The sequence below is a fragment of the Apodemus sylvaticus genome, chromosome 13 (genome assembly GCF_947179515.1).
Source record: "Apodemus sylvaticus chromosome 13, mApoSyl1.1, whole genome shotgun sequence".
In the NCBI taxonomy this organism is placed as follows: domain Eukaryota; kingdom Metazoa; phylum Chordata; class Mammalia; order Rodentia; family Muridae; genus Apodemus; species Apodemus sylvaticus.
In genome coordinates, this window is record NC_067484.1 from 27380484 (window position 1) to 27401738 (window position 21255).

At 37.9% G+C, this 21255-nt stretch overlaps 2 protein-coding genes across 3 annotated transcripts in view; both read left to right on the forward strand.

Annotated features, from left to right (window-relative positions):
• Positions 1–12098, forward strand: part of Rab27b (RAB27B, member RAS oncogene family) — a 65473-nt gene extending 53375 nt beyond the window's left edge. For both annotated transcript variants that reach the window (XM_052155966.1, XM_052155967.1), the window contains 3 exons: positions 1068–1171; positions 3731–3854; positions 5993–12098. In XM_052155966.1, the coding sequence (XP_052011926.1) occupies positions 1068–1171; positions 3731–3854; positions 5993–6182 (418 nt within the window). In that variant the 3' untranslated portion in view covers positions 6183–12098. The remainder of the gene's footprint in view (positions 1–1067; positions 1172–3730; positions 3855–5992) is intronic.
• Positions 1–21255, forward strand: part of C13H18orf54 (chromosome 13 C18orf54 homolog) — a 624273-nt gene that overhangs the window by 520381 nt on the left and 82637 nt on the right. The window lies entirely within an intron of this gene.

Here is a 21255-nt window from a genome sequence, read left to right on the forward strand (position 1 = left end):
CTGAATTTTGCCAGTGTGGCAAAATCTCTGAAGCAACGGGCAAAGGGCAGCAAAAAGCTAAGTCTCCATATCTTGCGCTGTTCAATGTACAGACTACAGCTAAGCCAAGGAAATAAATGACTTCCTCAAGTACATGTGCATCCAATGAGATGACTCCAGAACAGAACTCTGAGAACATCAACCTGAACTATTTATAAAGCAGAAATGAGAGACCAAAAATTAGAAAACCACTGAGGAGAGCAAATCCGGACTTCTCTAGTTCAGAGCTATGTACATTTCTGAAATGCCATGGTTAACTTCAAAGCTTCACTGGTCCCTGTGTGCATTCTTCAGTCTTGCCCTGTGATGATGTCATTGTGGCCCTCACCCCATCTTTATCTTCACTACAGAAGTCAGAGCAGGGCCAGGGAAAAGGGTCTGTGAGAGTATGTCTTAGCATTTGTACAAGAGTTTACTTTCAGTCCTCTGCCATGGATGAATACTCTCACTTCCTTGCTCCATTTCCTGAGTTTTTCCCTTGTCCTTCTTTAGTTCATCCCCCACCCAGATCCTCTTCCACAGGGAACTCACACATCCACCTAAGGGAGAGTCTCACCCGCAACTGCCTTTATAGAGAGTTCACCATCCTTTTCAGTTTGAGCTGTGATGTGCCTCTTGGGCTTGCTGGAGCTGTCATTCTCAGCCTAATTATGTGTCTGCTTTTCTTCTGTGCTCAGACAAGAAAATATGAAAAGCTTAAGTCAAAATCCACTATAAATAGGCTTAAATTTTAATTATGGACCAGAAGATGCCTTAAGGCAAAATGAAAACAATTCCAAGAGGTTGCTATGGCCAGTTGGTGATTAAATGTAACTCTCTATTAGGACCATGGCATCATAAAGCCAGAAAGATGTCTTTAAAAAACATCTTCAAGCAAATCTTCCCTTCCTGCCCTACAGCCACTTCTGGCCTACTCTCACATGTCCATCAAGGATGATAAGGGCTCATCATAGGCATGGTGTGTACGTATGTTTGTCCTTGACTGTTGGTTTGTGGACTGAGAAACAGTCACTGTGCTTCATCAACAGGTTCCGGAGTCTCACCACCGCCTTCTTCAGAGATGCCATGGGCTTCTTACTAATGTTTGACCTCACCAGTCAACAGAGCTTCTTGAATGTCAGAAACTGGATGAGTAAGTGGGTTGGGTAATACACACAGGCAGCTTCTTCAGAACTCAGCAACCCTATGGGCTTGTTTGCTTTTTGGAATACAGCCACAAGTGAACTCTGAAAGACACAAGCATAGCTTCGTATAGATGATAGCCTGTATCATCTCCAGAGGGGTGACTTGTGTCAATTAACATGTATTACAATACTGTTTTTCTTTGACATTCTTCTTAGAGGAAGCCTATGTGACTATCTCTCTATTAAGGTCTTTAGTGTTCTAGTTTTAAGCAGGCATTAATTCCACTTGTTTAGTAAGTCTTAGACTTTTTACAAAGTGAAAGATAACATATATCATATTAGACTTGCTTAGGTAAGACACAGAGAACAATCAAAATGTTTCTTGGGAGGGGATGCTATCCCCACAAAATTGTCAAGGATGAAAGGGTTAACTAGACTACGAACTTCTCTGGAGAAGAGTCAACCGTGTTGGTTTGGGAATCAAACAGCTCATGCTAGGTTTTACTTGAACAAAATGTTACTAAAGAAGGATGAATAGGATGCTTTGTCAGTAAAACACTTGCCGTATAAGCATGAAGACTTGTGCCCAGGAACTCATGTTTAAAAAAATAGGCCAATAGTTGTAGTTCTACTCCAGCACTAGAACAGTGGAGACAGGAGGTTTCCTGGGGCCTCCTAGACAGCCCTTTAATCCATGAGATAAACAGACATACAGCACCTGAAAAATAGCATGACTGTGAATTCTGGTCCCAAATGGCAGGCAAGTACACATGCATATATATCTATACAAACACATGTGTGCAAACATATGCACACTCACAAAATCAAATAACCTCTCCAGCCTCCACTTCAGCTCCTCTCCTAAGACCCCTCGGAGTCTGTGATTCATACTTAACTTGGAATAAAAGCTGAAGTCCTGCAGCTACGTCATGAACAATGAAGCCTCCTGTCTTCTTTCCTCCTGAGACTCCAATCTCTGACCCTCAGCACACAGACTTCCAGTGTGGCAAAGCCCACTCCTGCCTGAAAACATTTGACCCTTCCTTTCCCTCTGCCTGGATTTCTCTTCTGCAGCTGATAGCCCCATGCCACTTCTTTCCTTCCCAAGATTTTGCCTAGACCTTATTTTTCTCTTTGGAGAGGCCTTTTCTGACCTGCTGCTCCATCTAATGGAGGATTTGTCTTCACTATGTGCCCCTGCAATACTAAACAGTCCATTTGGACACTACACCACCCAACATCCTTACAGATTCATACATTTACTTGTTTCATTTGCTATTTACGGCCTAGAATTTGTGCACAGGAAAAGAAAAGACTCCACCCCTTTGCCCCAATGCAATGTTTTGTTTTTTTTTTTTTTTAGCACTTTGTATATGTTCAGCCTCTAGCTGTTTTCACCTATGTCTATATTGCTCTATTTCTACTTATTATAGCACATTATAGAAAACTAATAATGCACTAAATAGAGTGATAGGTAAAATTTTATATGTGTTTTTGAATATGAATTCAGTATCCAGTTGTAGCCAATAGGGATAGTATCAACAAATCCTGCCTTTTTTTAATTGCCTCTCCAAATTAATGTTTACCCTAGGATCTATCTTTATTTCCTTTGAATGTTGTATGTCCTTATCCAAATTCTGGTACTATGATTAGATTCTGTTGAGACTACGAAATAATAAGATTATTAGATTCTTTCAGAGAATGGTTTGTTTGCTGTTTTTGAAGGCAGATGGTCCTCTCCCTCAAGTCTCCAGGACAATATTATTGGGATTTAAGATAATTAATTGCCATGTCTAATAACTTCTGAGTTTCTAACGCTCTGATCATTGATATGACTGGATGACTCTGTGTGTTTCCTTCAGTCGTGGCTATATGGCACATAGCAGGCCATAATGAGCAGAAAACACAGGTGGACTGGTCTCGCTCTCTTTTCATTTTCTTTTCTCACTTTCTACATTTCTTCCTCCATTCTTCTTTATGCTTCATTCATTCCTTTCTTTGTTATTTGGTTATTTCTCTCTCTCTCTCCCTATTAAGACACACACATACACACACAAACACACACACACACACACACACACAGAGAGAGGTTGCCTAAAGAGAAGAAAGATGTTAGGTTCAACTTGTTTCTACCTGTATTTCTTATTTTTCAAAGCCTGTCCATTTCAGAGATCATCCCTCTGATGTTAGGAGAAGGGAGGAGAGCCGCCATCTAATGGCACCATCATGTTCTACCAACCCCACTTATATCAGAGGATCTGAGGGCAGGAAGCCACATAGGTCAGAGGGCACGTTCACAGGTGTAGGAAAGCAGTAAGGTATTGATTGATTCAGGTGTTTCCTGTGTACCTGTCTGTCAGTGTCACTCTCTGTAATTTGTCAGGTGTCAGCTCTACTTTATAGATGTAAAAAAAACATGATTGAGGAGAGCTGACAAGGCTGGTCAGTACTTGTAGCCAACACAGCTGTAGATGACCGACTGGAATAGGAAACCGGGAGTACACGAGCAGCCTTTGACACCATTTGTCTGTGACTAACCCACTGTTTCCCTCTGCTTTCTTACCAAGGCCAACTGCAGGCAAATGCTTACTGTGAAAATCCAGACATAGTATTAATTGGCAACAAAGCAGACCTGACAGACCAAAGAGAAGTCAATGAGCGACAAGCACGGGAACTGGCTGAAAAATACGGGTAAGTCAGTTTCACCAGGAACCATCTGACCTTTTACGGAGATGAAACAGAGCCATGAACTAGACAGGTGAAGGAATGCCCTTGAATCAGAAAACATGGTGAGTTCAAAAGACTCCTCAGGATGGAGAGATGATTCACTGGGTAGAGTGAGGACCTCCCTTTGGGTCCCAAGCACCCATGTAATAGCTGGCCATGGCAGAATATGCCTATAACTACAGTTCAGGGAAAAGCCACCAAGCCTAGAAAAATTGATGAGTGTCAGATTCAATGTAGGACAATGAGATGAGACTCACAAGGGAGCATGCTTGCACATACATACATACATACATATAAACCACATGCATGAGTGTACACACATGCGTGTGTGCATGTGCACACACATACACACATTTTGCAGAAATTGTATTAATAATAGAATCTAACATTTATTGAGTCTTTGTTGTGTATTGGCAACTGTTGCTTGTTTAAAGTTGCTTCCTTAAAATTTAGTTCTCCCTGAAACTGTTATTGCCAAATAAATGTAGCTTACATTCCCATGAATATTATATTTAATATATGGGGCATTTTAAAATCAAGTTTCTAGGTGATCGGCTACAGGAAAGTAAAATGTTAGTGGTCCTACCGAGCTCTGGTTTAGGCTTTCTCTTACTGCCTTATTTAATTCATTGTGTTAAAGCAATGGTGACATCTTGACCTCAGCTTCCTAACTACCTCCTGTGAGGGCTTCCCACATAATGGGGTCCCAACTGTATGACAGAACAACTCATTCATTTTTATTTACTTTAAAAACAAGAAAGAGAAGAAGGAAGGAGGGCTGGAGAGATGGCTCAGAGGTTAAGAACACTGGCTGCTCTTTCAGAGGTCCTGAGTTCAATTCCCAGCTACCACATGGTTGTTTGTGACAATCTGTAATGAGATCTGGTGTCCTCTTCTGGCCTGCATGCATTCATGCAGGCAGAATACTTTATACATAATAAATGGAAAAAAAATCTCTTTACCAGCCATACAGTGCATGCCATTCCCTTGTGTGGCCCGTGTTGCTTCTGATCTCTCAGAGACTACTTTCTCTTGAGAGGCTCTTGGCAACCGGTGGGGTTTTCCTAGGTATCTCTCCTTTTGTTGAACACTGTACTAAATTTAAATTTATGCCAAAATTTTTGTTCTTAAAGAACAATACCTTAAAAATTAAAATGTAATTACTTCACTTTCACACATGTAACTGCAACGTGTTCAGCTCGTTTAGTGTTGCTTGTGTGTATATTGGGGGAGTGAGACTGACCCATGGGGATAACCATTTAGGGTGCTCATCTCTGGGGAAGACTAATTCTTCCTCTCTTGGCAGCCCTTAATTGACTGTAGCTCTTCCTCTAGGGGTGTGGCCCTATGCAGCTTCCCTACCAATGTTGACATTTCAAATAGTGATGTCATTTCCCAGCTTCTATTTAGGCATCTATATTGTTGAGGTGTTGTGGGTGTTGCTTCTCTGTCATTTCTAGGAGACAGAATCTCACAGCAGACTTCTTTGCCCTCTCCTTAATTAACCTCGGCTCTGGGACTGGAGAGATGTCTTAGTTATTAAGAACAACTGGCATTCTTTCAGAGGATCACTTTAGTTCCCAGCATCCATATCAGGTGACTTATAACCACTTGTAACTCCAGGTCTAGGGGACTTGACACCTTCTTCTGGCTTTCTTATGCACATGTGTGCAGGCCCATGTGTGTGCACACATACAGACTCACATAAACACTCACACATATGTCCATAAACACATAGATTTAAAAAATATATTATTAAAAATAAAACCCAAATCTGCTTTAGAAATGATCTTGTGTGAAATATTACTATCTGTATTATACAAGAAAATAGTTATGTTCAAAATGTCCCTATATGGTGACTGCATTTATTGATGGTAACACTGTATATATTCTTGAAGAATGACAGAGTTTGAATATCAATAAAATGTAAGTTTGTGAAGTAATACATTTGTTAGTTAGCTAGAGTTAATCTGTCTGTGATACACATACACTTCAAAAGAATACACAGACATACATACACATACATATATACATATACAATTCATACATGCCATTTTACAAATCAGTTTGAAAAATCTGGTTTTCATTTTTTTCTATGCTAGCATACCATACTTCGAAACAAGTGCAGCAACAGGACAGAATGTAGAGAAGTCAGTGGAAACCCTTCTGGACTTAATCATGAAGAGAATGGAAAAGTGTGTGGAGAAGACACAGGTTCCGGACACTATCAATGGTGGAAATTCTGGAAAGCTGAATGGGGAAAAGCCAGCAGAAAAGAAATGTGCCTGCTAGATGCTCAGAGGAACTGCTGATGGAGAGCTCACCCAAATCCAATGTCCCGAAACAATGACAAACCACAACATTGTTGTTGAGTAGTAGCTCATGTGCAATGGCACGCCTTTCTCCCCGGACCCCAATCTATTTTAATAAAGCAGAATAGTCATAGTGTTAAAAGAACTGTACTGTTATTCCAAGTCCCTTCCAAACAAAAATCAAAGTTGTCCTAAGGTGATCTCACTATTGTGAATTCTCCATGGTATTTTTATAAGGTTCTGTATATGGAAAAAAAAGTATCGGTGAATTTTAAATGAAAGCACATATTACTACCATCCTGAAGAAAGGAAGAGGCTATCTAAAAGGAGAATTTAAAAGGATGATCTCTGCCTTCATCTACTTATGTGGAGTATGACTCATACTTCTTCTATATTTGCACTGGGGAAGACATATTCCTAAAAATGGATACATAACAAAGAATTCTACATGACTTATTAAAAATGACTGTGTCTGCTCAGAAACCTGTACCGAGTTACTGATAAAGTCATGGGTAGGTGAATGGTCCGCTTCTGTAGGAAGCTGTGTAATTATGCCATTTTTATATCCCTAATAAATGGCAGAGAGACAAGAACAGGACCTTGGATGAAAAAATATGAGGAAAATTCCCTGGTAGAAAATAAAACATGGGTATACCGTATTTGTATCTTTGAGTTAAGTCTGAGAGAGAGTTACTTACACAAATGTCACTGAAGCAGATTAGAAGCTAGTATCACCAGTTTGAATTGTCAATGCCTTCAGAGACTCCTATTCAAATGATCCAAACCTTTAGCATCATTTCTGATGGTGCCCAAGTTCACATTTTATTTTTAATTTTTATCAAATTCTTAGAAAGAGTCACAAGAAAAAGTAAAACATTTTTATTGTATATATCTTACAAGTGTAATAGAAAACTTAATATTTAGTCTTACAGTTTCTAAATATATAATTTGTTGCTGAGAGAAAATAGAGTGATTATTAGTTATGACTTTTACTTCATTTTACAAAAGCACTAGAAATTCTAAATTTATTTTTCCTCTAGACCACACTTACACCTGCCTTGAAGCGTTACAGAAGTGAAGGTGTGTTCATGGGTCAATAACATCAAAGTAATTAGGGACCAATAATTATGGTCACCCTGAATTTTCATGCCATTAATCACCAAAAATTGATGCTTCATTCTTTATTATAATTTTTTATACTTTGTCAGGAGGAAGTATAGCTATATTTGAGGCGTACTTGAAAAATTAGCAAGAATGGATCTGTGTTTCAACACATCAAAACTACAGTCAATGTTTTATTTTGTTTTCCTGAAAGCTATCTTTTCTTTCTAGAATCAATCACAGATATTCTTATCATTGTGAAAACTCAAATTGTATTACTTTTTATTACTTGTAATTTGGAATACATATAGGCCAATATTACTGAAATAATATTTAAAATTGTCAATTTTACCAATAACAAAGACAATAATATACTGTTAATAATAAAGAAAAATGTCTTGGAGTTTTCTGTTTTCATAGTGAGCTTACAATTTGTAACAGGATAGTTTCTCATCCTTTGAAACATTTCCAGTCTCAAACTTTTGCATGCCTTGCCTCCTTTAAAAGTTACAAACATTACAAAATCAAATCCAGGGCCATATCCAACTTCTTTCTGCTAACCTCTGTCCACTGTTGAGTCAGACAGATGCAAGGACGTATGCACACAAAATATTTTTTAAGACAAGTTAGAACCAGAACTGTGCCACTAAGCCACACAATGTGGAGGCTTAGATAGGATTCACACTTAGTACAATTCTCAGTGTCAACAGTTCAGCACTCCAGCTTGTACACTTCATTCTCCATTAAGATTCCTTTCAATTCTCACCAGCTGGGATGCTCTTCATGGTCTCAATGTCTGTGCCATAAGGGTAGACAGATAACAGTCGATTTTTGCAATGTGTCTTCTGGAAGCAAAGTGGAAAGAAATGACCATGGCTATGGCAAAATCTGGTGAATGTCGTGAGCCTGCTATATCTATTTCAGGTTGATTCAAGTCATACCAGGATTTCCATAACAGAGAATGGTGAGCCCTATGGTGATGAAGGGATTTCATCTATCTCTCAGTTTACCATTGTGGCCCAGTTATGTAATCAGTCACATAATTGGCTTGCTTACACGAAGATTAACAATTGTCAGAATAGTATTTTTCACAATGTTTGAAGAACATTGTTGCTAACTAGCATGAAGCAGAGGGCAATGGTGCCTGTAAATATTAAAGTGTGCCTACAAGAGTAATAGGTATGGGGTAATAAGCCCTAGAGGGTTGACATTTCAAACAGCTGAAAATGAAAATAAGCTATAAACACTTGGTCTAGAAATACTTCTGTTTGTGAACTGTGACATCCGACCTCTAAATCTATTCAGTCATGGTTAAATTTTCTATGATTTTCAGATTCTAGTTCTATATACTTCATTATACAATTTCAAATTGATTTTTGCCATATTTTACTTTAAATAACTATCTTTTTTTATCCCACTACAGCATATATCTGTAGCTGAGATATTTTCTCTTAATAATTACCTCCCAAATGCTTTCAGTGAACCAATTGTATTTTTGAGAGGTATCTAATGTACATAATACTTCTTTCTGATACAGCACCCAAGTCTAGAGTGTTTACACTGGTTGATGTTTACACAGCCTGAACTCAGTGCCTCAAACTCCTATGTTTTGCCAGTTTTGTCTCCACCCACATAACTCATTCTCTCTAATCTGATGTCTCTGAAGAGTCTCACAGAGACAGTGATAGAGCCGAACCCATCTGATATTGTTAGCAAAGGATGCAAAAGCATTATTGGGATCTGGAGATTATTGCTACCTTCTCCTAACATGTCACACATTAGCAATTGCTTGAAAATTTTAACTACAAATTGATATAATGTTATTTTAATCTTAAATAAGAATGGTCCTCTGAAAAATATATAAAACAATGGTGAGAACATAGTGCTGGTCTTGTTCTGATTGTGGTATTTAGCTATGACCAAGTGGAGAAAATGCTACTTTTTCTCTCCTTAATGGTATCAACATTCAAACTTTACTACTTTAGCCAATGTACTAATAATTCACTGAAAGGAATTGTTAAAAGGAAATGAACTTTTATCTCTCCTTAATAGTATCAACATTCAAACTTTACTACTTTAGCCAATGTACTAATAATTCACTGAAAAAAAAAACCCACACAACTAGCATTTTCTAAAGTATCTAATCTGTTAATTTTTAACCATAAGGCATTCTATGCATCTATGGGTGCCTTTGCTTTATTGTACATTTATTGATTGCTAACCTGTACAGATATAATGACAGGGAGAAAGTTCGAATAATTGTTTAATTGTCCTTTATATCAAAAAAAGCAAAAACAAAAAAATGAAAACTTGCCCATAAATAACTGCATGACAACATTAAAAATCTGTAACAACAGCCTCATTCCAAAGACATTTAAGCTCCAGAGTGAGTCTATTGGAAATGAGCAGATTTATGAACTCAAGGCTTCTTCTCAATTAGTGCCCAAGGGCACCAGGAGGAGGCAGCTCTGTGTGGAGATGCAGTGTGTTCCTAGAGAAGGTCAACAACCTGAAGGCACCTGTAAGGGGACCATTCACTCTGCTGGACCTCTCCTCTCTCAGGGGGAAAAATGCCTTCCTTGCTGTGTAGCACACCCAATATTTATGGATAATTTGTCACTCAGAGGATTTTAGAGTTATATTCTAACATTCAACCTATAAAGAAGTAACATTTGTAACCTCTGTTTTACTGAGATGTGTAGTAACTCTATAAAACTCTGGAGATGGGCAAGCTAAGGTGTAGGGTCTCTGAATAGTATATTTGAGAACTTGGGTTTGTCCTCAGGGAACAGAGAAGGTGGAGGGGAGAGGAGGAGCTAATATTAGCCAAAGTGATAGAAAACCTGATTTTCATCTTCTACTACCAAGCTTTACAATATTGAAAGTGGCCTAGGAACTCTGAGTATTTTAAAGAAAGCTTTATCATATTTTTAAAGATGTCAAGAAACTAACTATAGTTGTCTGAGAATTTAATCTATTGAATTTTCTTCTTGATATTCTACCATGGCAATGTCAGCTCATTTCTGAGGTGACTTCAGAGATCTGGGACCTGACATTAAGTATGGAGTAGTAACTGAGTGTTATTTCAGTGCCTGTCTCACGATGTAGAAATGACAAGCAAAACTGGGTATGGAGAAAACGTTATAAAAATTGTCATTGAATTCTTGAATGGTGTCCAACCATGATGACACTGCGGATCAAAAGTTATGAACAGAAATAAGATGACAGCTAGCTAAGTCAAGCTTTTCAATATAGGAGAAAATGAAGATAGGTTGACTGGAGAAAAAAAGATTTATCATTTTTAAACTAAATCTGTGAAAATATTTTCTTGTCATTCTGATCTGTTTAGTGGAGTTTATGGCCTTATAACTAAGGAAAGAAAAATATATAACTACCAAATATTTAGGATACTTAGAGATATTTTATTTATTACATATGAATCTGATATTCTTAAAATATAACTTTAAATTTTCCAGCAGTAACATTTAGAGATTCTTTATCGAAGCTTTCTCTGTACCAACAGTTTATGACTGACATGTTTTGTAATTTCATATGTGAAAAGATCATTAATCAAAGAATAAGGAGGAACCAAGGTAAAACCAGTCCTGAAATGATGGAACTATTTAAAAGGATGCCAACTCTTAAAGAACATGGTTTGAAGGTACTTTTCTGCTTCCTTTCCTTGCTGAGAGGTCCTGACCATTATGGCTAGCACCCTTCAGCTGACTGGGTCTTTCAAGATGTGTGGTCTTTCAGTGTGTTCCTAGAGAAGGTCAACAGAAGGACCTACAGAAGACAGTTTATCTGACCTTAACTGAATGGATCCCCTATTTAACCAGCAAGTGTTATCCTCATGCCAAATACTGTATATTACGGGACTCAGTCATATATGCTTACTCTTTTGTTCCATGTAATTCTTTAATGAAGAATCTGTTATAGAAAGGAAAATGGCCAGAATAAGAGCGTCACGACCATGTGGCTTTGTGTATATAGAGCTTAACAAATTTTGAGTAACTCATAAGGTCCAAGTTACTTTAAAAAACAAAGGTACAACAGAAACGTTCTTTCATAAACAGACACCATTAGCATGAACTAGGAATAATAAATTTGCTCCTATCCTGGATCACATGTCATGGTGAGATGTACAGTATGGTCATCACAGCAATTGTAGTAGGATGCTAAGGGACTGTCAGTCACTTTGAGATCACTGTATTTAATTCAAAATATATAATGTATCTTACTGTTGAAAAAAATTTGAGCTCTGTTTCAATTAACATGTCATCTTGTATTTCTTTCAAGGAAACCAATTAGATTCAATGTAGGCTATTACAGGTTGTTTGAAATCCCGTGTACAAATAAAATTTTATGTCTAAAAGATTCTTGTATTTGAACTTAAGAAAAATAAACTATCCTGTTTTACTTTGTGTGCAGAAATGAGACGTTCCTAATATAGAAGTGCTCCATGGTATCTTAAGTTTACTTTCTAGTAATACTGTTAATCTTTTTAACCTGAGCATGTTTGTTTTGTCTGCTTTCTATACAGACCTCCGTTTTGTCTAATGATTTAAATGTAACCCAAGCCTTTAAATGTAGATTATTTAATGTGCTCCTGAAGAGGTTGTGGTTTCTGACAAATGTTGTCAGGTTATTATTTGTTGTATCAAAACTCCAGTGGCTTCAGAAATCATAGCATTCCATGATTTTGTGGTATCTTGGCTTGTGTAGTGTTGTTGGCAGCTGCATTTAGTGACTGTTCCTGCACACTTTTCAAATAAAAGCACATTTTTACCAGGTATTCTGTGTATTCAAATCAACTTTGTGTGAGTGCTGATGTAGGATGCACAGTGAGTGGAGAGCCAGATACCAACACCAGCATGAAGTGTTTACAACATTAAAAATGCAATCCATTTGGAGCAAGGTAAACGTTATTTGAGTTCAGCCAAGTGACTATTATTAATCTTGCTAAGTGTTCTTATTCATTATTTAAAAGCTGAGCTTTTCTATTGAGATGCTCTAATAGTTTTGAATGAAACATTCATTAAAATGAGAAGTTTGCATCTTGAATGTTGTATATTATAGTTCTGCAGTCCATAAGCACTTCCACATTTTTTTATCCATAACCAAATGATACATCATAACGGGCTCTACCTTGGTTGCAGACCTGAACAAAGACTAGTAGCTCAAGGCCCATTCTCAACCACAGTCATCTAGCTTCCTTACCTGTCCAACTGGCCAAGTTTCCTTGTACCCAGAGTAGATCTCTTTCCATATGCTGCTTAGAGAGGCTTTGCCAAAAAAAATGATGAGATTTTAAATTAAAAATCAACAAGACTCCCTGTGTAAGCATGTAAATCCTCAGTCTTAGTCATCTGACGTGACTGCCCAGTATTGCAGTTATATACAGACAGAAACTACCTTCTGGGCTCCCTCTAAATCAGTAAATATAATTCTCTAACATCTTGGTTTTCAAATGTTTTATAAAATTACCGTAAAGGCATAGTATGTACAATATTGAGAGGGAAAACCAGAGAATCCTGACATTTGTTGTTTGTAATTATAGGACTATTGTGTTTAAACTGTATTTGTGAGATGTATTATTCACAGATCTCTATTCTAAGGGGAAAGGTACTTTTATGTGTTGGGGCTTCTGCAGAAAGAATTAACTATAAAAAGAGCATGGAGATTGCTGTTCTGTGAGAAATTCACATAAGCAGCATACACCAAGGTTTAGAGGCCAATGTGCTGATTGATTTCGCTAAGGCAGTCTGCTGCCTGGAGGGAGGGGTTGTTATGCTAATTGTATTTTTGCAATCATCGTTGCTTTGGACCATTTTTCATGAGTCTCTGAAAGATGAAGGACTCTTTTATACCAAGTCTCTGAAGACAAAACAAAGGCAGCCACAGCTGTAATGTTACAGCAGACCTCCTCAGTGTGTTTCATCCATTGAAAGAAGCTAGACTATGCATGTGTACTCACTGTGGCAGTGACTCAGACTGAACTGAGAGAGGCCTGGCATTTAACACATTGGACACAGATGTACACCACCTTAATCCCACCCAAGTACCTAGGCCCTTTCTCTTCTTCTTACTTCCAGGTGGAGTTTATCATGAGGCCATTGGCGCAGTATAAAACAAGACCACTTAAGGGTGCCATTTAGGCATGGTTTGCACTCCATGACCCCTTCCAGAGAAACGTGACAGAGCAGGGGGGACATACAGGCTCCTAAAAATCCTTAGCTTCTCAAACTCAGAATTTAAAGCAATACTTACAACTCAGATGCAAGAAAGGGATTTCATGAAAGAAATACAAAAGCATGTAAGTATAGAAGGGGATTTATGTATGGAAGATGATAGAATATACTGTTTGGTCCCTAGGTTATGACCATACCCATCCTTTATTTCCTAGGAACTAGTGGACCTGCCTGAGCACCAGAATGGAACCCTCTCTGGTCTAGCTTGCTCCCCTCACTTTCACATCTTCCTGTTTCTGCTCTAAAATTCTTCCAACGAGAAAGACGCTTTGTTTTGTTTTGTTTCAAATAACTGCCCTCTATAAATCACCAATGTACCGTTGTGTACCGTATAAATCACTAGATCCCTGCATCTAAAGGGTAAAGTCATCTTGACAGCTGCTTATCCCTGTAGACAGCTTCATATTTTCGTCACACTCCATCAGACATCACTGATGTTATCTTTCCTGACAATAGAACATTTGCTTCTCGCAGTTGTGCCAGTGGAACTTCGGGTCTCAAGCATGAGAGGCAAGTGCTTTACCACCATAGAGCCCCACCTCCGACCTGTTAGATATTTTTAGGAAAATACAGACATTTCTTTTTCTTTCTCTCCTGACTTTCTGCCTTCTTCCCTGAGCCTATTACCACACCCTCTTGTTGCTCTGGGATCTAAAACTGGGCCTGGCAACCAAAGGGCATTCTACAATATTCCCAGTTACCTGAAAACAGGACTGGGTAAAATCTTTACCTATGGCTCATTCTTTGTCTTCCATCTCTTCCTCCTCCCCCTCTTCCCCCTCCTCCCTCTCCTCCTCTTCTATATTTTTTTTCCATATTTAATGCCTTACTGGAGTAAATATGTATACAATGTGTTGTATCATCATGAAGATATTGCACTCTTGGTGTTTCTCTGGGCCCATCTTCAATTTCTGCCTCCCTACAGACAAGAATTTGTCACTAGGGAATCATACAGTATATTTTTATTTTATGCAAGACTTTTGTACTGGGTGGTTTTGTGTGTCAACTTGACACAAGCTGGAGTTATCACAGAAAGGAGTTTCAGTTGAGAAAATGCCTCTATGAGATCCAGCTGTAAGGCATTTTCTTAATTAGTGATCAAGGGTGGGAGGGTCCATTGTGGGTGGTGCCATCCCTGGGTTGGTAGTCTTCGGTTCTACAAGAAAGCAAGCTGAGAATGCCAGGGGAAGCAAGCCAGTAAGCAGCACCCCTCCATGGCCTCTATATCAGCTCTTGCTTCCTGACCTGCTTGAGTTCTAGTCCTGACTTCCTTTGGTAATAAATAGCAATGTGGAAGGTGTAAGCTGAATAAACCCTTTCCTCCCCAACTTGCTTCTTGATCATGATGTTTTGTGCAGGAAAAGAAATCCTGACTAAGACAGAACCTAAAAGAACTTCATGGATCAGTTCTGTTGTTCCATATCTGGGCAGACTTTGCGATCATCTCTATTCTAATGGATCTTGGGTAGTTAGCTTCCTAGTGGTTTTTATTTGTAAATTTCTAACAGTTAATGTATTAGGCATCCATGAGCTAGAGAGATGGCCCAGGCATTAAAGGCCAGGCTCACAACCAAAATATGTGTTGATGTGTTCTGATTATCTTTTGGGTATCTGTCCTTTGTATGTTCTATTTTGTAAAGTTATTACATAATCACTTTTGTCCATTTCTATCACATTATTGTCTTATATTTTAATAACTATATAGTCTTGGCATTTAAAGAACATCTATACACATTGTGAAGGGCTTCTCTAGTTTCACAACTGTAGTGGTTTAAATAAGAAATTGCCTAAGCTGCCACCAGAGTCTCAGACATTTGAACACTTGCTCTCTGGCTACTGGTACTGTTTGGGAAGGTTGAATAGTGCAACCTTCCTGGAGGAAGTGTGCTAATAGGGGTGAACTCTGAGACTAAAATGTCTCTCTGACTTCCAGTTCACTCTGCTTAATGCTATCTGTTCAAGATGCACTATCAGCTTCTAGGTCCTGCTATCATATAGTCCCCACCACTGTGGACTCTAACCATCTGGAACAATTAAGCCAAAACAAAGCCTTTCATAAGTTACAATGTTTTGTAAGCTATAAGTTATAAGTTATAATGTTTTATCACAATATAAAGCATATAACTTATATAACATAAGTTATAATGTTTTATCACAATATAAAAGTAACTCATACAACAGCATTTTGGTTTCCTTAGTAATGCCTTCCAAAGAGCACAGATTTGATTTTTAAGGAACAAAGTGGAATTCTTAAACTTTGTGACTCTCATTATTTGTGTGACAGTGTAAAACCTTTCCTACTTTACTATTTGCAAAAATAATTCCTCCCAACACTTTGGTTCTGCTTTACAGTTAACATTTAGACATATTGCCAATTTAAATATAATCATTATATATAATATGAGGTAATTATCAACATTTCCCCCAATCAGAAATTTATAGTGTTTTTAGTAGCATTAAGTAAACTTTCTTTGCTCCATGGGATAGTACTTTATGCTTTTGTCAAAAATAAAAAACGCGGTTTAAGTTTCTCTTTTCCATTTATTGATACATTTCTTTCCTTTAACTATTAATATGAGTTTTTCTTACCAATTTTATAATTAGTGATCTTTAACTTCACTGATATCAGTAATATTTTACTTTGTCCAGCTTCAAACATAATTGACAAATTAAAACTATATATTCAAGGCATAAACAATAACATTTTGATGTACATAAACCACTACAATTAATCACTGTCAAGTAAATTAAAAAATATAAAAATATACATCACTTCATGTATACACTGATAATTTAGGAACTTTTCTCAGTAGCTATGTTGTCTCTCAGATATCTGGAAACTCATAGTTTTTTGGGTCATTTGAGTTCTCTGTATCAAGTGTACGAGATACGGAATTGAAGTCCGACCCTTTCCGGTGTCGTCTGTGTGCCTCTCCTTTATTTTCCTGTTACTTTCCCCCCTTCTATCCATATGAGCAGTGCCAGCAGGCATCTTTGGTAGCTACTGCTGGAGCTTCCTCTTTCCTTATTAACATTCGAGCTGAAAGGTTGTCAGGAGTACTCTCTTCCACAATAACAAAGTCCCACTGATTCTGTTTTCTTTTAAGAATTTTTTGTGATCAATGGGTGAATTCCTTCAAGTGTTTTTATTTTTTTTAACATAATCACAAGTTTTTAAAAATAATCACATTTTTTACCTTACTGGTGTATGCAGTAGATGACACCAGGTGATTTTTCTAGTGATAAACTAATCTCACATGTTCCAGACACGTACCAATGTTCCAGGATGCTACCACATTTAAAACACACCTTACTTTTCTAGCTTAGGCCCTTATAACAGCAGACAGACTAACAAGAAAACACCTGCAAATTTATTTAAACTTTACACAGTATAGACACCTTCAGAGGCAAAGGAATCCATGAAAAAATTGGTAAAGCTATGAGTTTTAAGGTAGATTGGATGATAAAGCTGATAGGAACTAACCTCTTTGCTCAGATCTTTCCCTGTGCCCTTCTATCTCCAAAAAAAAGTAATTCTTTTCTTTTCAGAGAAGGCGCCCCTCAAATGACAGTGACATAGGAAAAGATCCCTGATAGTCTATATGACTTGCTACAGAGTATAAAGAGTGAAGGTAAGAGTGAGGCCCTCTATCTGCAGTTTTGTTCAAACAGCAGCGTGCCATAGATGGCATACTATGTGTCAGAGTTGATTTAACTGTAGACCTTAGCAAAGAAATTCAGTACAATTGTTCACAGAATTAACACATCCTTAGTAGTTTACATAATGAAGGAAAGGAGGGAGGGAAGGAAAGAAAGCAAGGGAAAGGAGAAGGTAGGGGCTAGGGAAAAAGAAGGAAGAAGGGGGAGGTCAACTCCTATAATTTTTACACAAGATGAGCTGTTTTTTGTTATGAGTAACTACTTGAGTATTGTGGAGAGTTTCAGATTTATTTGTAGGCTTATGAAGAGGTAGGGACTTCACAGGGATGAAGTATAAAAGAACGGGGCAGTATCTATGTTCTTCTGCATATTATAAATGTTGCCTTCTAATTTAGAGTAACCATTAAATTTATAATTGGTTGTCAGAGAAAGTAGGAGAAACAAGGCCCCAGGTTCAACCATCAGTACTAGGAACATCTGAACTTAGTTGATTTTTCTTGTTAAATCTTAAATGTTAGGGCAGGGGGAGTAAGAGAAAATCAACAAGAACAAAAAGAAACATTTAAGAAGCTATTTCAGTTTATATTAATTGACTTTTTAAAAAATCCCTGTTATTGTTATGCCACAATTGAAAATTAACTTATTCTTAAAACTTTCAATTTAAAATATGATACACTATAATATTAATTTTCTTAACATAAAGAATAAACAATTGTCCAAATATATAATTTGTGAAGTTTAGGCTCTAAACATTATAATGCTTTATAACTATTTATGCATTTGTGGAAAACAGGCAGATTTTGAACAACACTCTTCCAGAAACATGAGTAGAACAAACATCTACTCTTCCCAAAGAGGAAACCAACCACAGATGAACGTACAGATACCACCTGAGTTCAGCTTGATGGACAAATGAATGTCATTGGAGTTAACAGGAATAGAGTAAGGAGCTGCTTAGAGGGGTGTATATGACTCAGATGGCAGTGTTACCACAGCCCACCACAGGCCAGCACAGCACAGCTCATGAAACCTGGAACACACTGTGCAGCTTACAGACAGCTTGGTAAGTTGGAAAGGGGGGCTATCGGGCATTCAGATCATCTGAGCCCCTTCCGAGTGGCTCGGGTGGTCTCTGTTCCTATTTTCTTAGCAGACACTACTTGCATATCAATACACTGCATTCTCCGTTGTGATCTTTTATCACTTAGTATTGTTTGCTTCTGAAAAAATAATGCAACCAAAACCCATATAGAAAGCGAGCCACACATCAAAAATAAATGACAGAGCTGGACTTGAAGAATTTGGATGGTTTTGACCTCAGAAAATGTTCATTGTTTCATGTTTTGTTTGTTTGTTTTCAGTAATTCTAAAGACATTTCTCAAGTAAACCATATATCACAAGTGGCTTTCTCACTTGTAAAATGTCAAACTGTGTTTCAGATTAAATTTTAGAAAACCAGAACCAGTGCAAGATTCAACGGTGTCTTTAGAATGAACTATTCTAATGGAAATCATCGAGATCATTAAATTAGCTGATTATGATAATTCCAAGGTCTCAAATTTCTTGTAATCCAATGTTCAAAGGTATAAAAGGAACCCAGGTGAGCTCCAGTCAAAGATGGGTTCTCTTGTTGAATGCCTGAACCAAAAAAAATCAGGTCACAAACTCCTTACAAATGTGTCCAGGATGTACTACAAAGAAATTCTTGAGTACGGCATAAAGTCATGAATAGAGAGGCTAAAGTCGGCAGATTCTTGGCAGACATATTTGTCCACACTGCACTTTCCAGAGGTTGGAGTCTAACAGGTGAAAGACCCACTCATCTCAGGAAATACTGATGTTATCAGCAAGCTATCTTCCTGACCACCTTCCATAGGTTAATTCCTACAGGCAGTCATCAAGAAAGTTGGGTGTCTCCTTACTGTAGTAAGAAGAAAGACAGCAGCATAGCTAAGCACTATCTTCTTATACTGTCAACTGAATAAACAGAGTGAATTATCCATAGTCAAGTCAAAAGGTTCAAATCTATGTCTACTGTTGCGATTGGGCCAATATCTTCATTGCTTTCATATCTTTTCCTTACAGAGACAGGGATAATAGTTTGGACCTGTGTTTGAAGGTTTCAGAAAAGAATAAAAGAATTAATAGAGAAAGGTGCTTAGAATTGTCCTGGCATAGGATAATTATGTCCTAAATATATTTGTATTTTAAAATCTAGTACACGTTTGGAAAGAAGGCTCAGCAGTTAAAAGAACGTGTTGGTTTTGCAAAGAAGTGGGGTTCTACTCCAGCACCCACATAGTGGCTTACAACCATCTGTCACTTCATTTCCCAGGGCTCTGATGACCTCTTCTGAACTCCACTAGCACCAGGAACGCACATGGTACACATACACACGTGAAGGTATACGTGAAGGAAACATTCATACATACAAAATAAAATGACTAGCTCTAAAATTTATTTTACAAAATCTAGCAAATAGGCGTGTCAGCAAAAACGCCATAAAAATTAGTTATGAAACATTTGCAAGACTGCAGTACCTGAATGGATTCATAAATACACCATGTTGCTCCACCTGTACATGCCTGTAAATACTTAGAAGGTAAGATATTTCACATGGCACTTGGATAGATGGGAAGCATCTTTCCTGAGAGGATAAAGCCGAAAGGAAAGTTTCCTTCTGTGTGACTGTGCTTGCTAGTTTTATGTCGGCTAGAGAGGAAGAAACCTCAATTAAGACAATGCCTCCATAAGATCTGTTTTTTAATTAGTGATAAATGGGAGGGAGCACAGAACACTGTGGGTGGGGCCATCCCTGAGCTGGGGGTAGTTAATAAGAAAGCAGGCTGAGCAAGCCATGGAGAGCAGGTCAGTGAGCGGCACCCCCCCATGGCATCTGCAGCAGCTCATGTTTTTCAGGTTCCAGCTCTGTTAGAATTCCAGTCGTGACTTCCTGCAGGGATGGACTATGATCTGGAAGTGTAAGCCAAATAAACATTTTCCTCCCCAACTTGCTTTAGTCATGGTATTTCATCACAGCGATAGTAACCCAAATTAAGAGAATGGTGTAGTCTCTCTCTCTCTCTCTCTCTCTCTCTCTCTCTCTCTCTCTCTCTCTCTCTCTCTCTCTCTCTCTCTCTCGCACAGCCTGCTCTCCTGCACTCCTGATTCATTTTTACTCATGGTGCCTACAAGCCTCCCCCTAAATGAAAGCATGCATCAGAATCTGAGCACACGTTCACAAAAACACCTGACTTAACATCCCAGCCCATGGACTGCAATTGCTCCTAGCTTAGATCACAGCGATTGTTCCACTGAGCAGTACTGTTTACATTATTACGAAGATCTATGGTGACAGCACTGTGTTCTGTCCTACATAATTATTTTAGGTAACGTTAATATCAGGAAGAAAATAAGTAACGAAGTAAAATGTGCCACTTAATAACCATGTGTTTATGTGGGTGGTTTTCCTCTAGCAATCTAGAATATCTGAAAAACGGTAGCCTTCTAAAGTGGTGCCAGGCAACCAGAAAGCCACGATTCTTAACCTCAGAGGGCAGCATTTAGTGTCAAATGAGTCTTCCTCTTCACACCAAAGGGAGACATAGAGCCAGTCCCCGAACAACAACGTGGCAGGACATGAGACTGTGGTATGGTAAGATATTTATTACCCAAATGTCAAATTAAATTACATCATTTATCCTTATACATATTTACATACTTCACTTTATTTATACATATAAAAACCACTATCAAAGGTCAAATCTGTCAACCTTAAAAGAGTCTCATTTTAAAAATATTTGAAGATATAAGTTCAAATTTCATTTTTTTAGGTTTAAAGCAAAATTCATCTTCCATGTGGAAAAGATCCTTGTTGCTTGACCTTTTAAGTTAAGTTTTGAGGAAAAAATGTTTCTTCTCTCTAGTAGACATTTGTTGAATTGCCTGTAATATCACCTTCCTGTGATGTTATTGATGTATATACTAAGTTACATTTAGATAAATACTGGCATGATGTCATTTCAGCTTGGGAGCTAAAA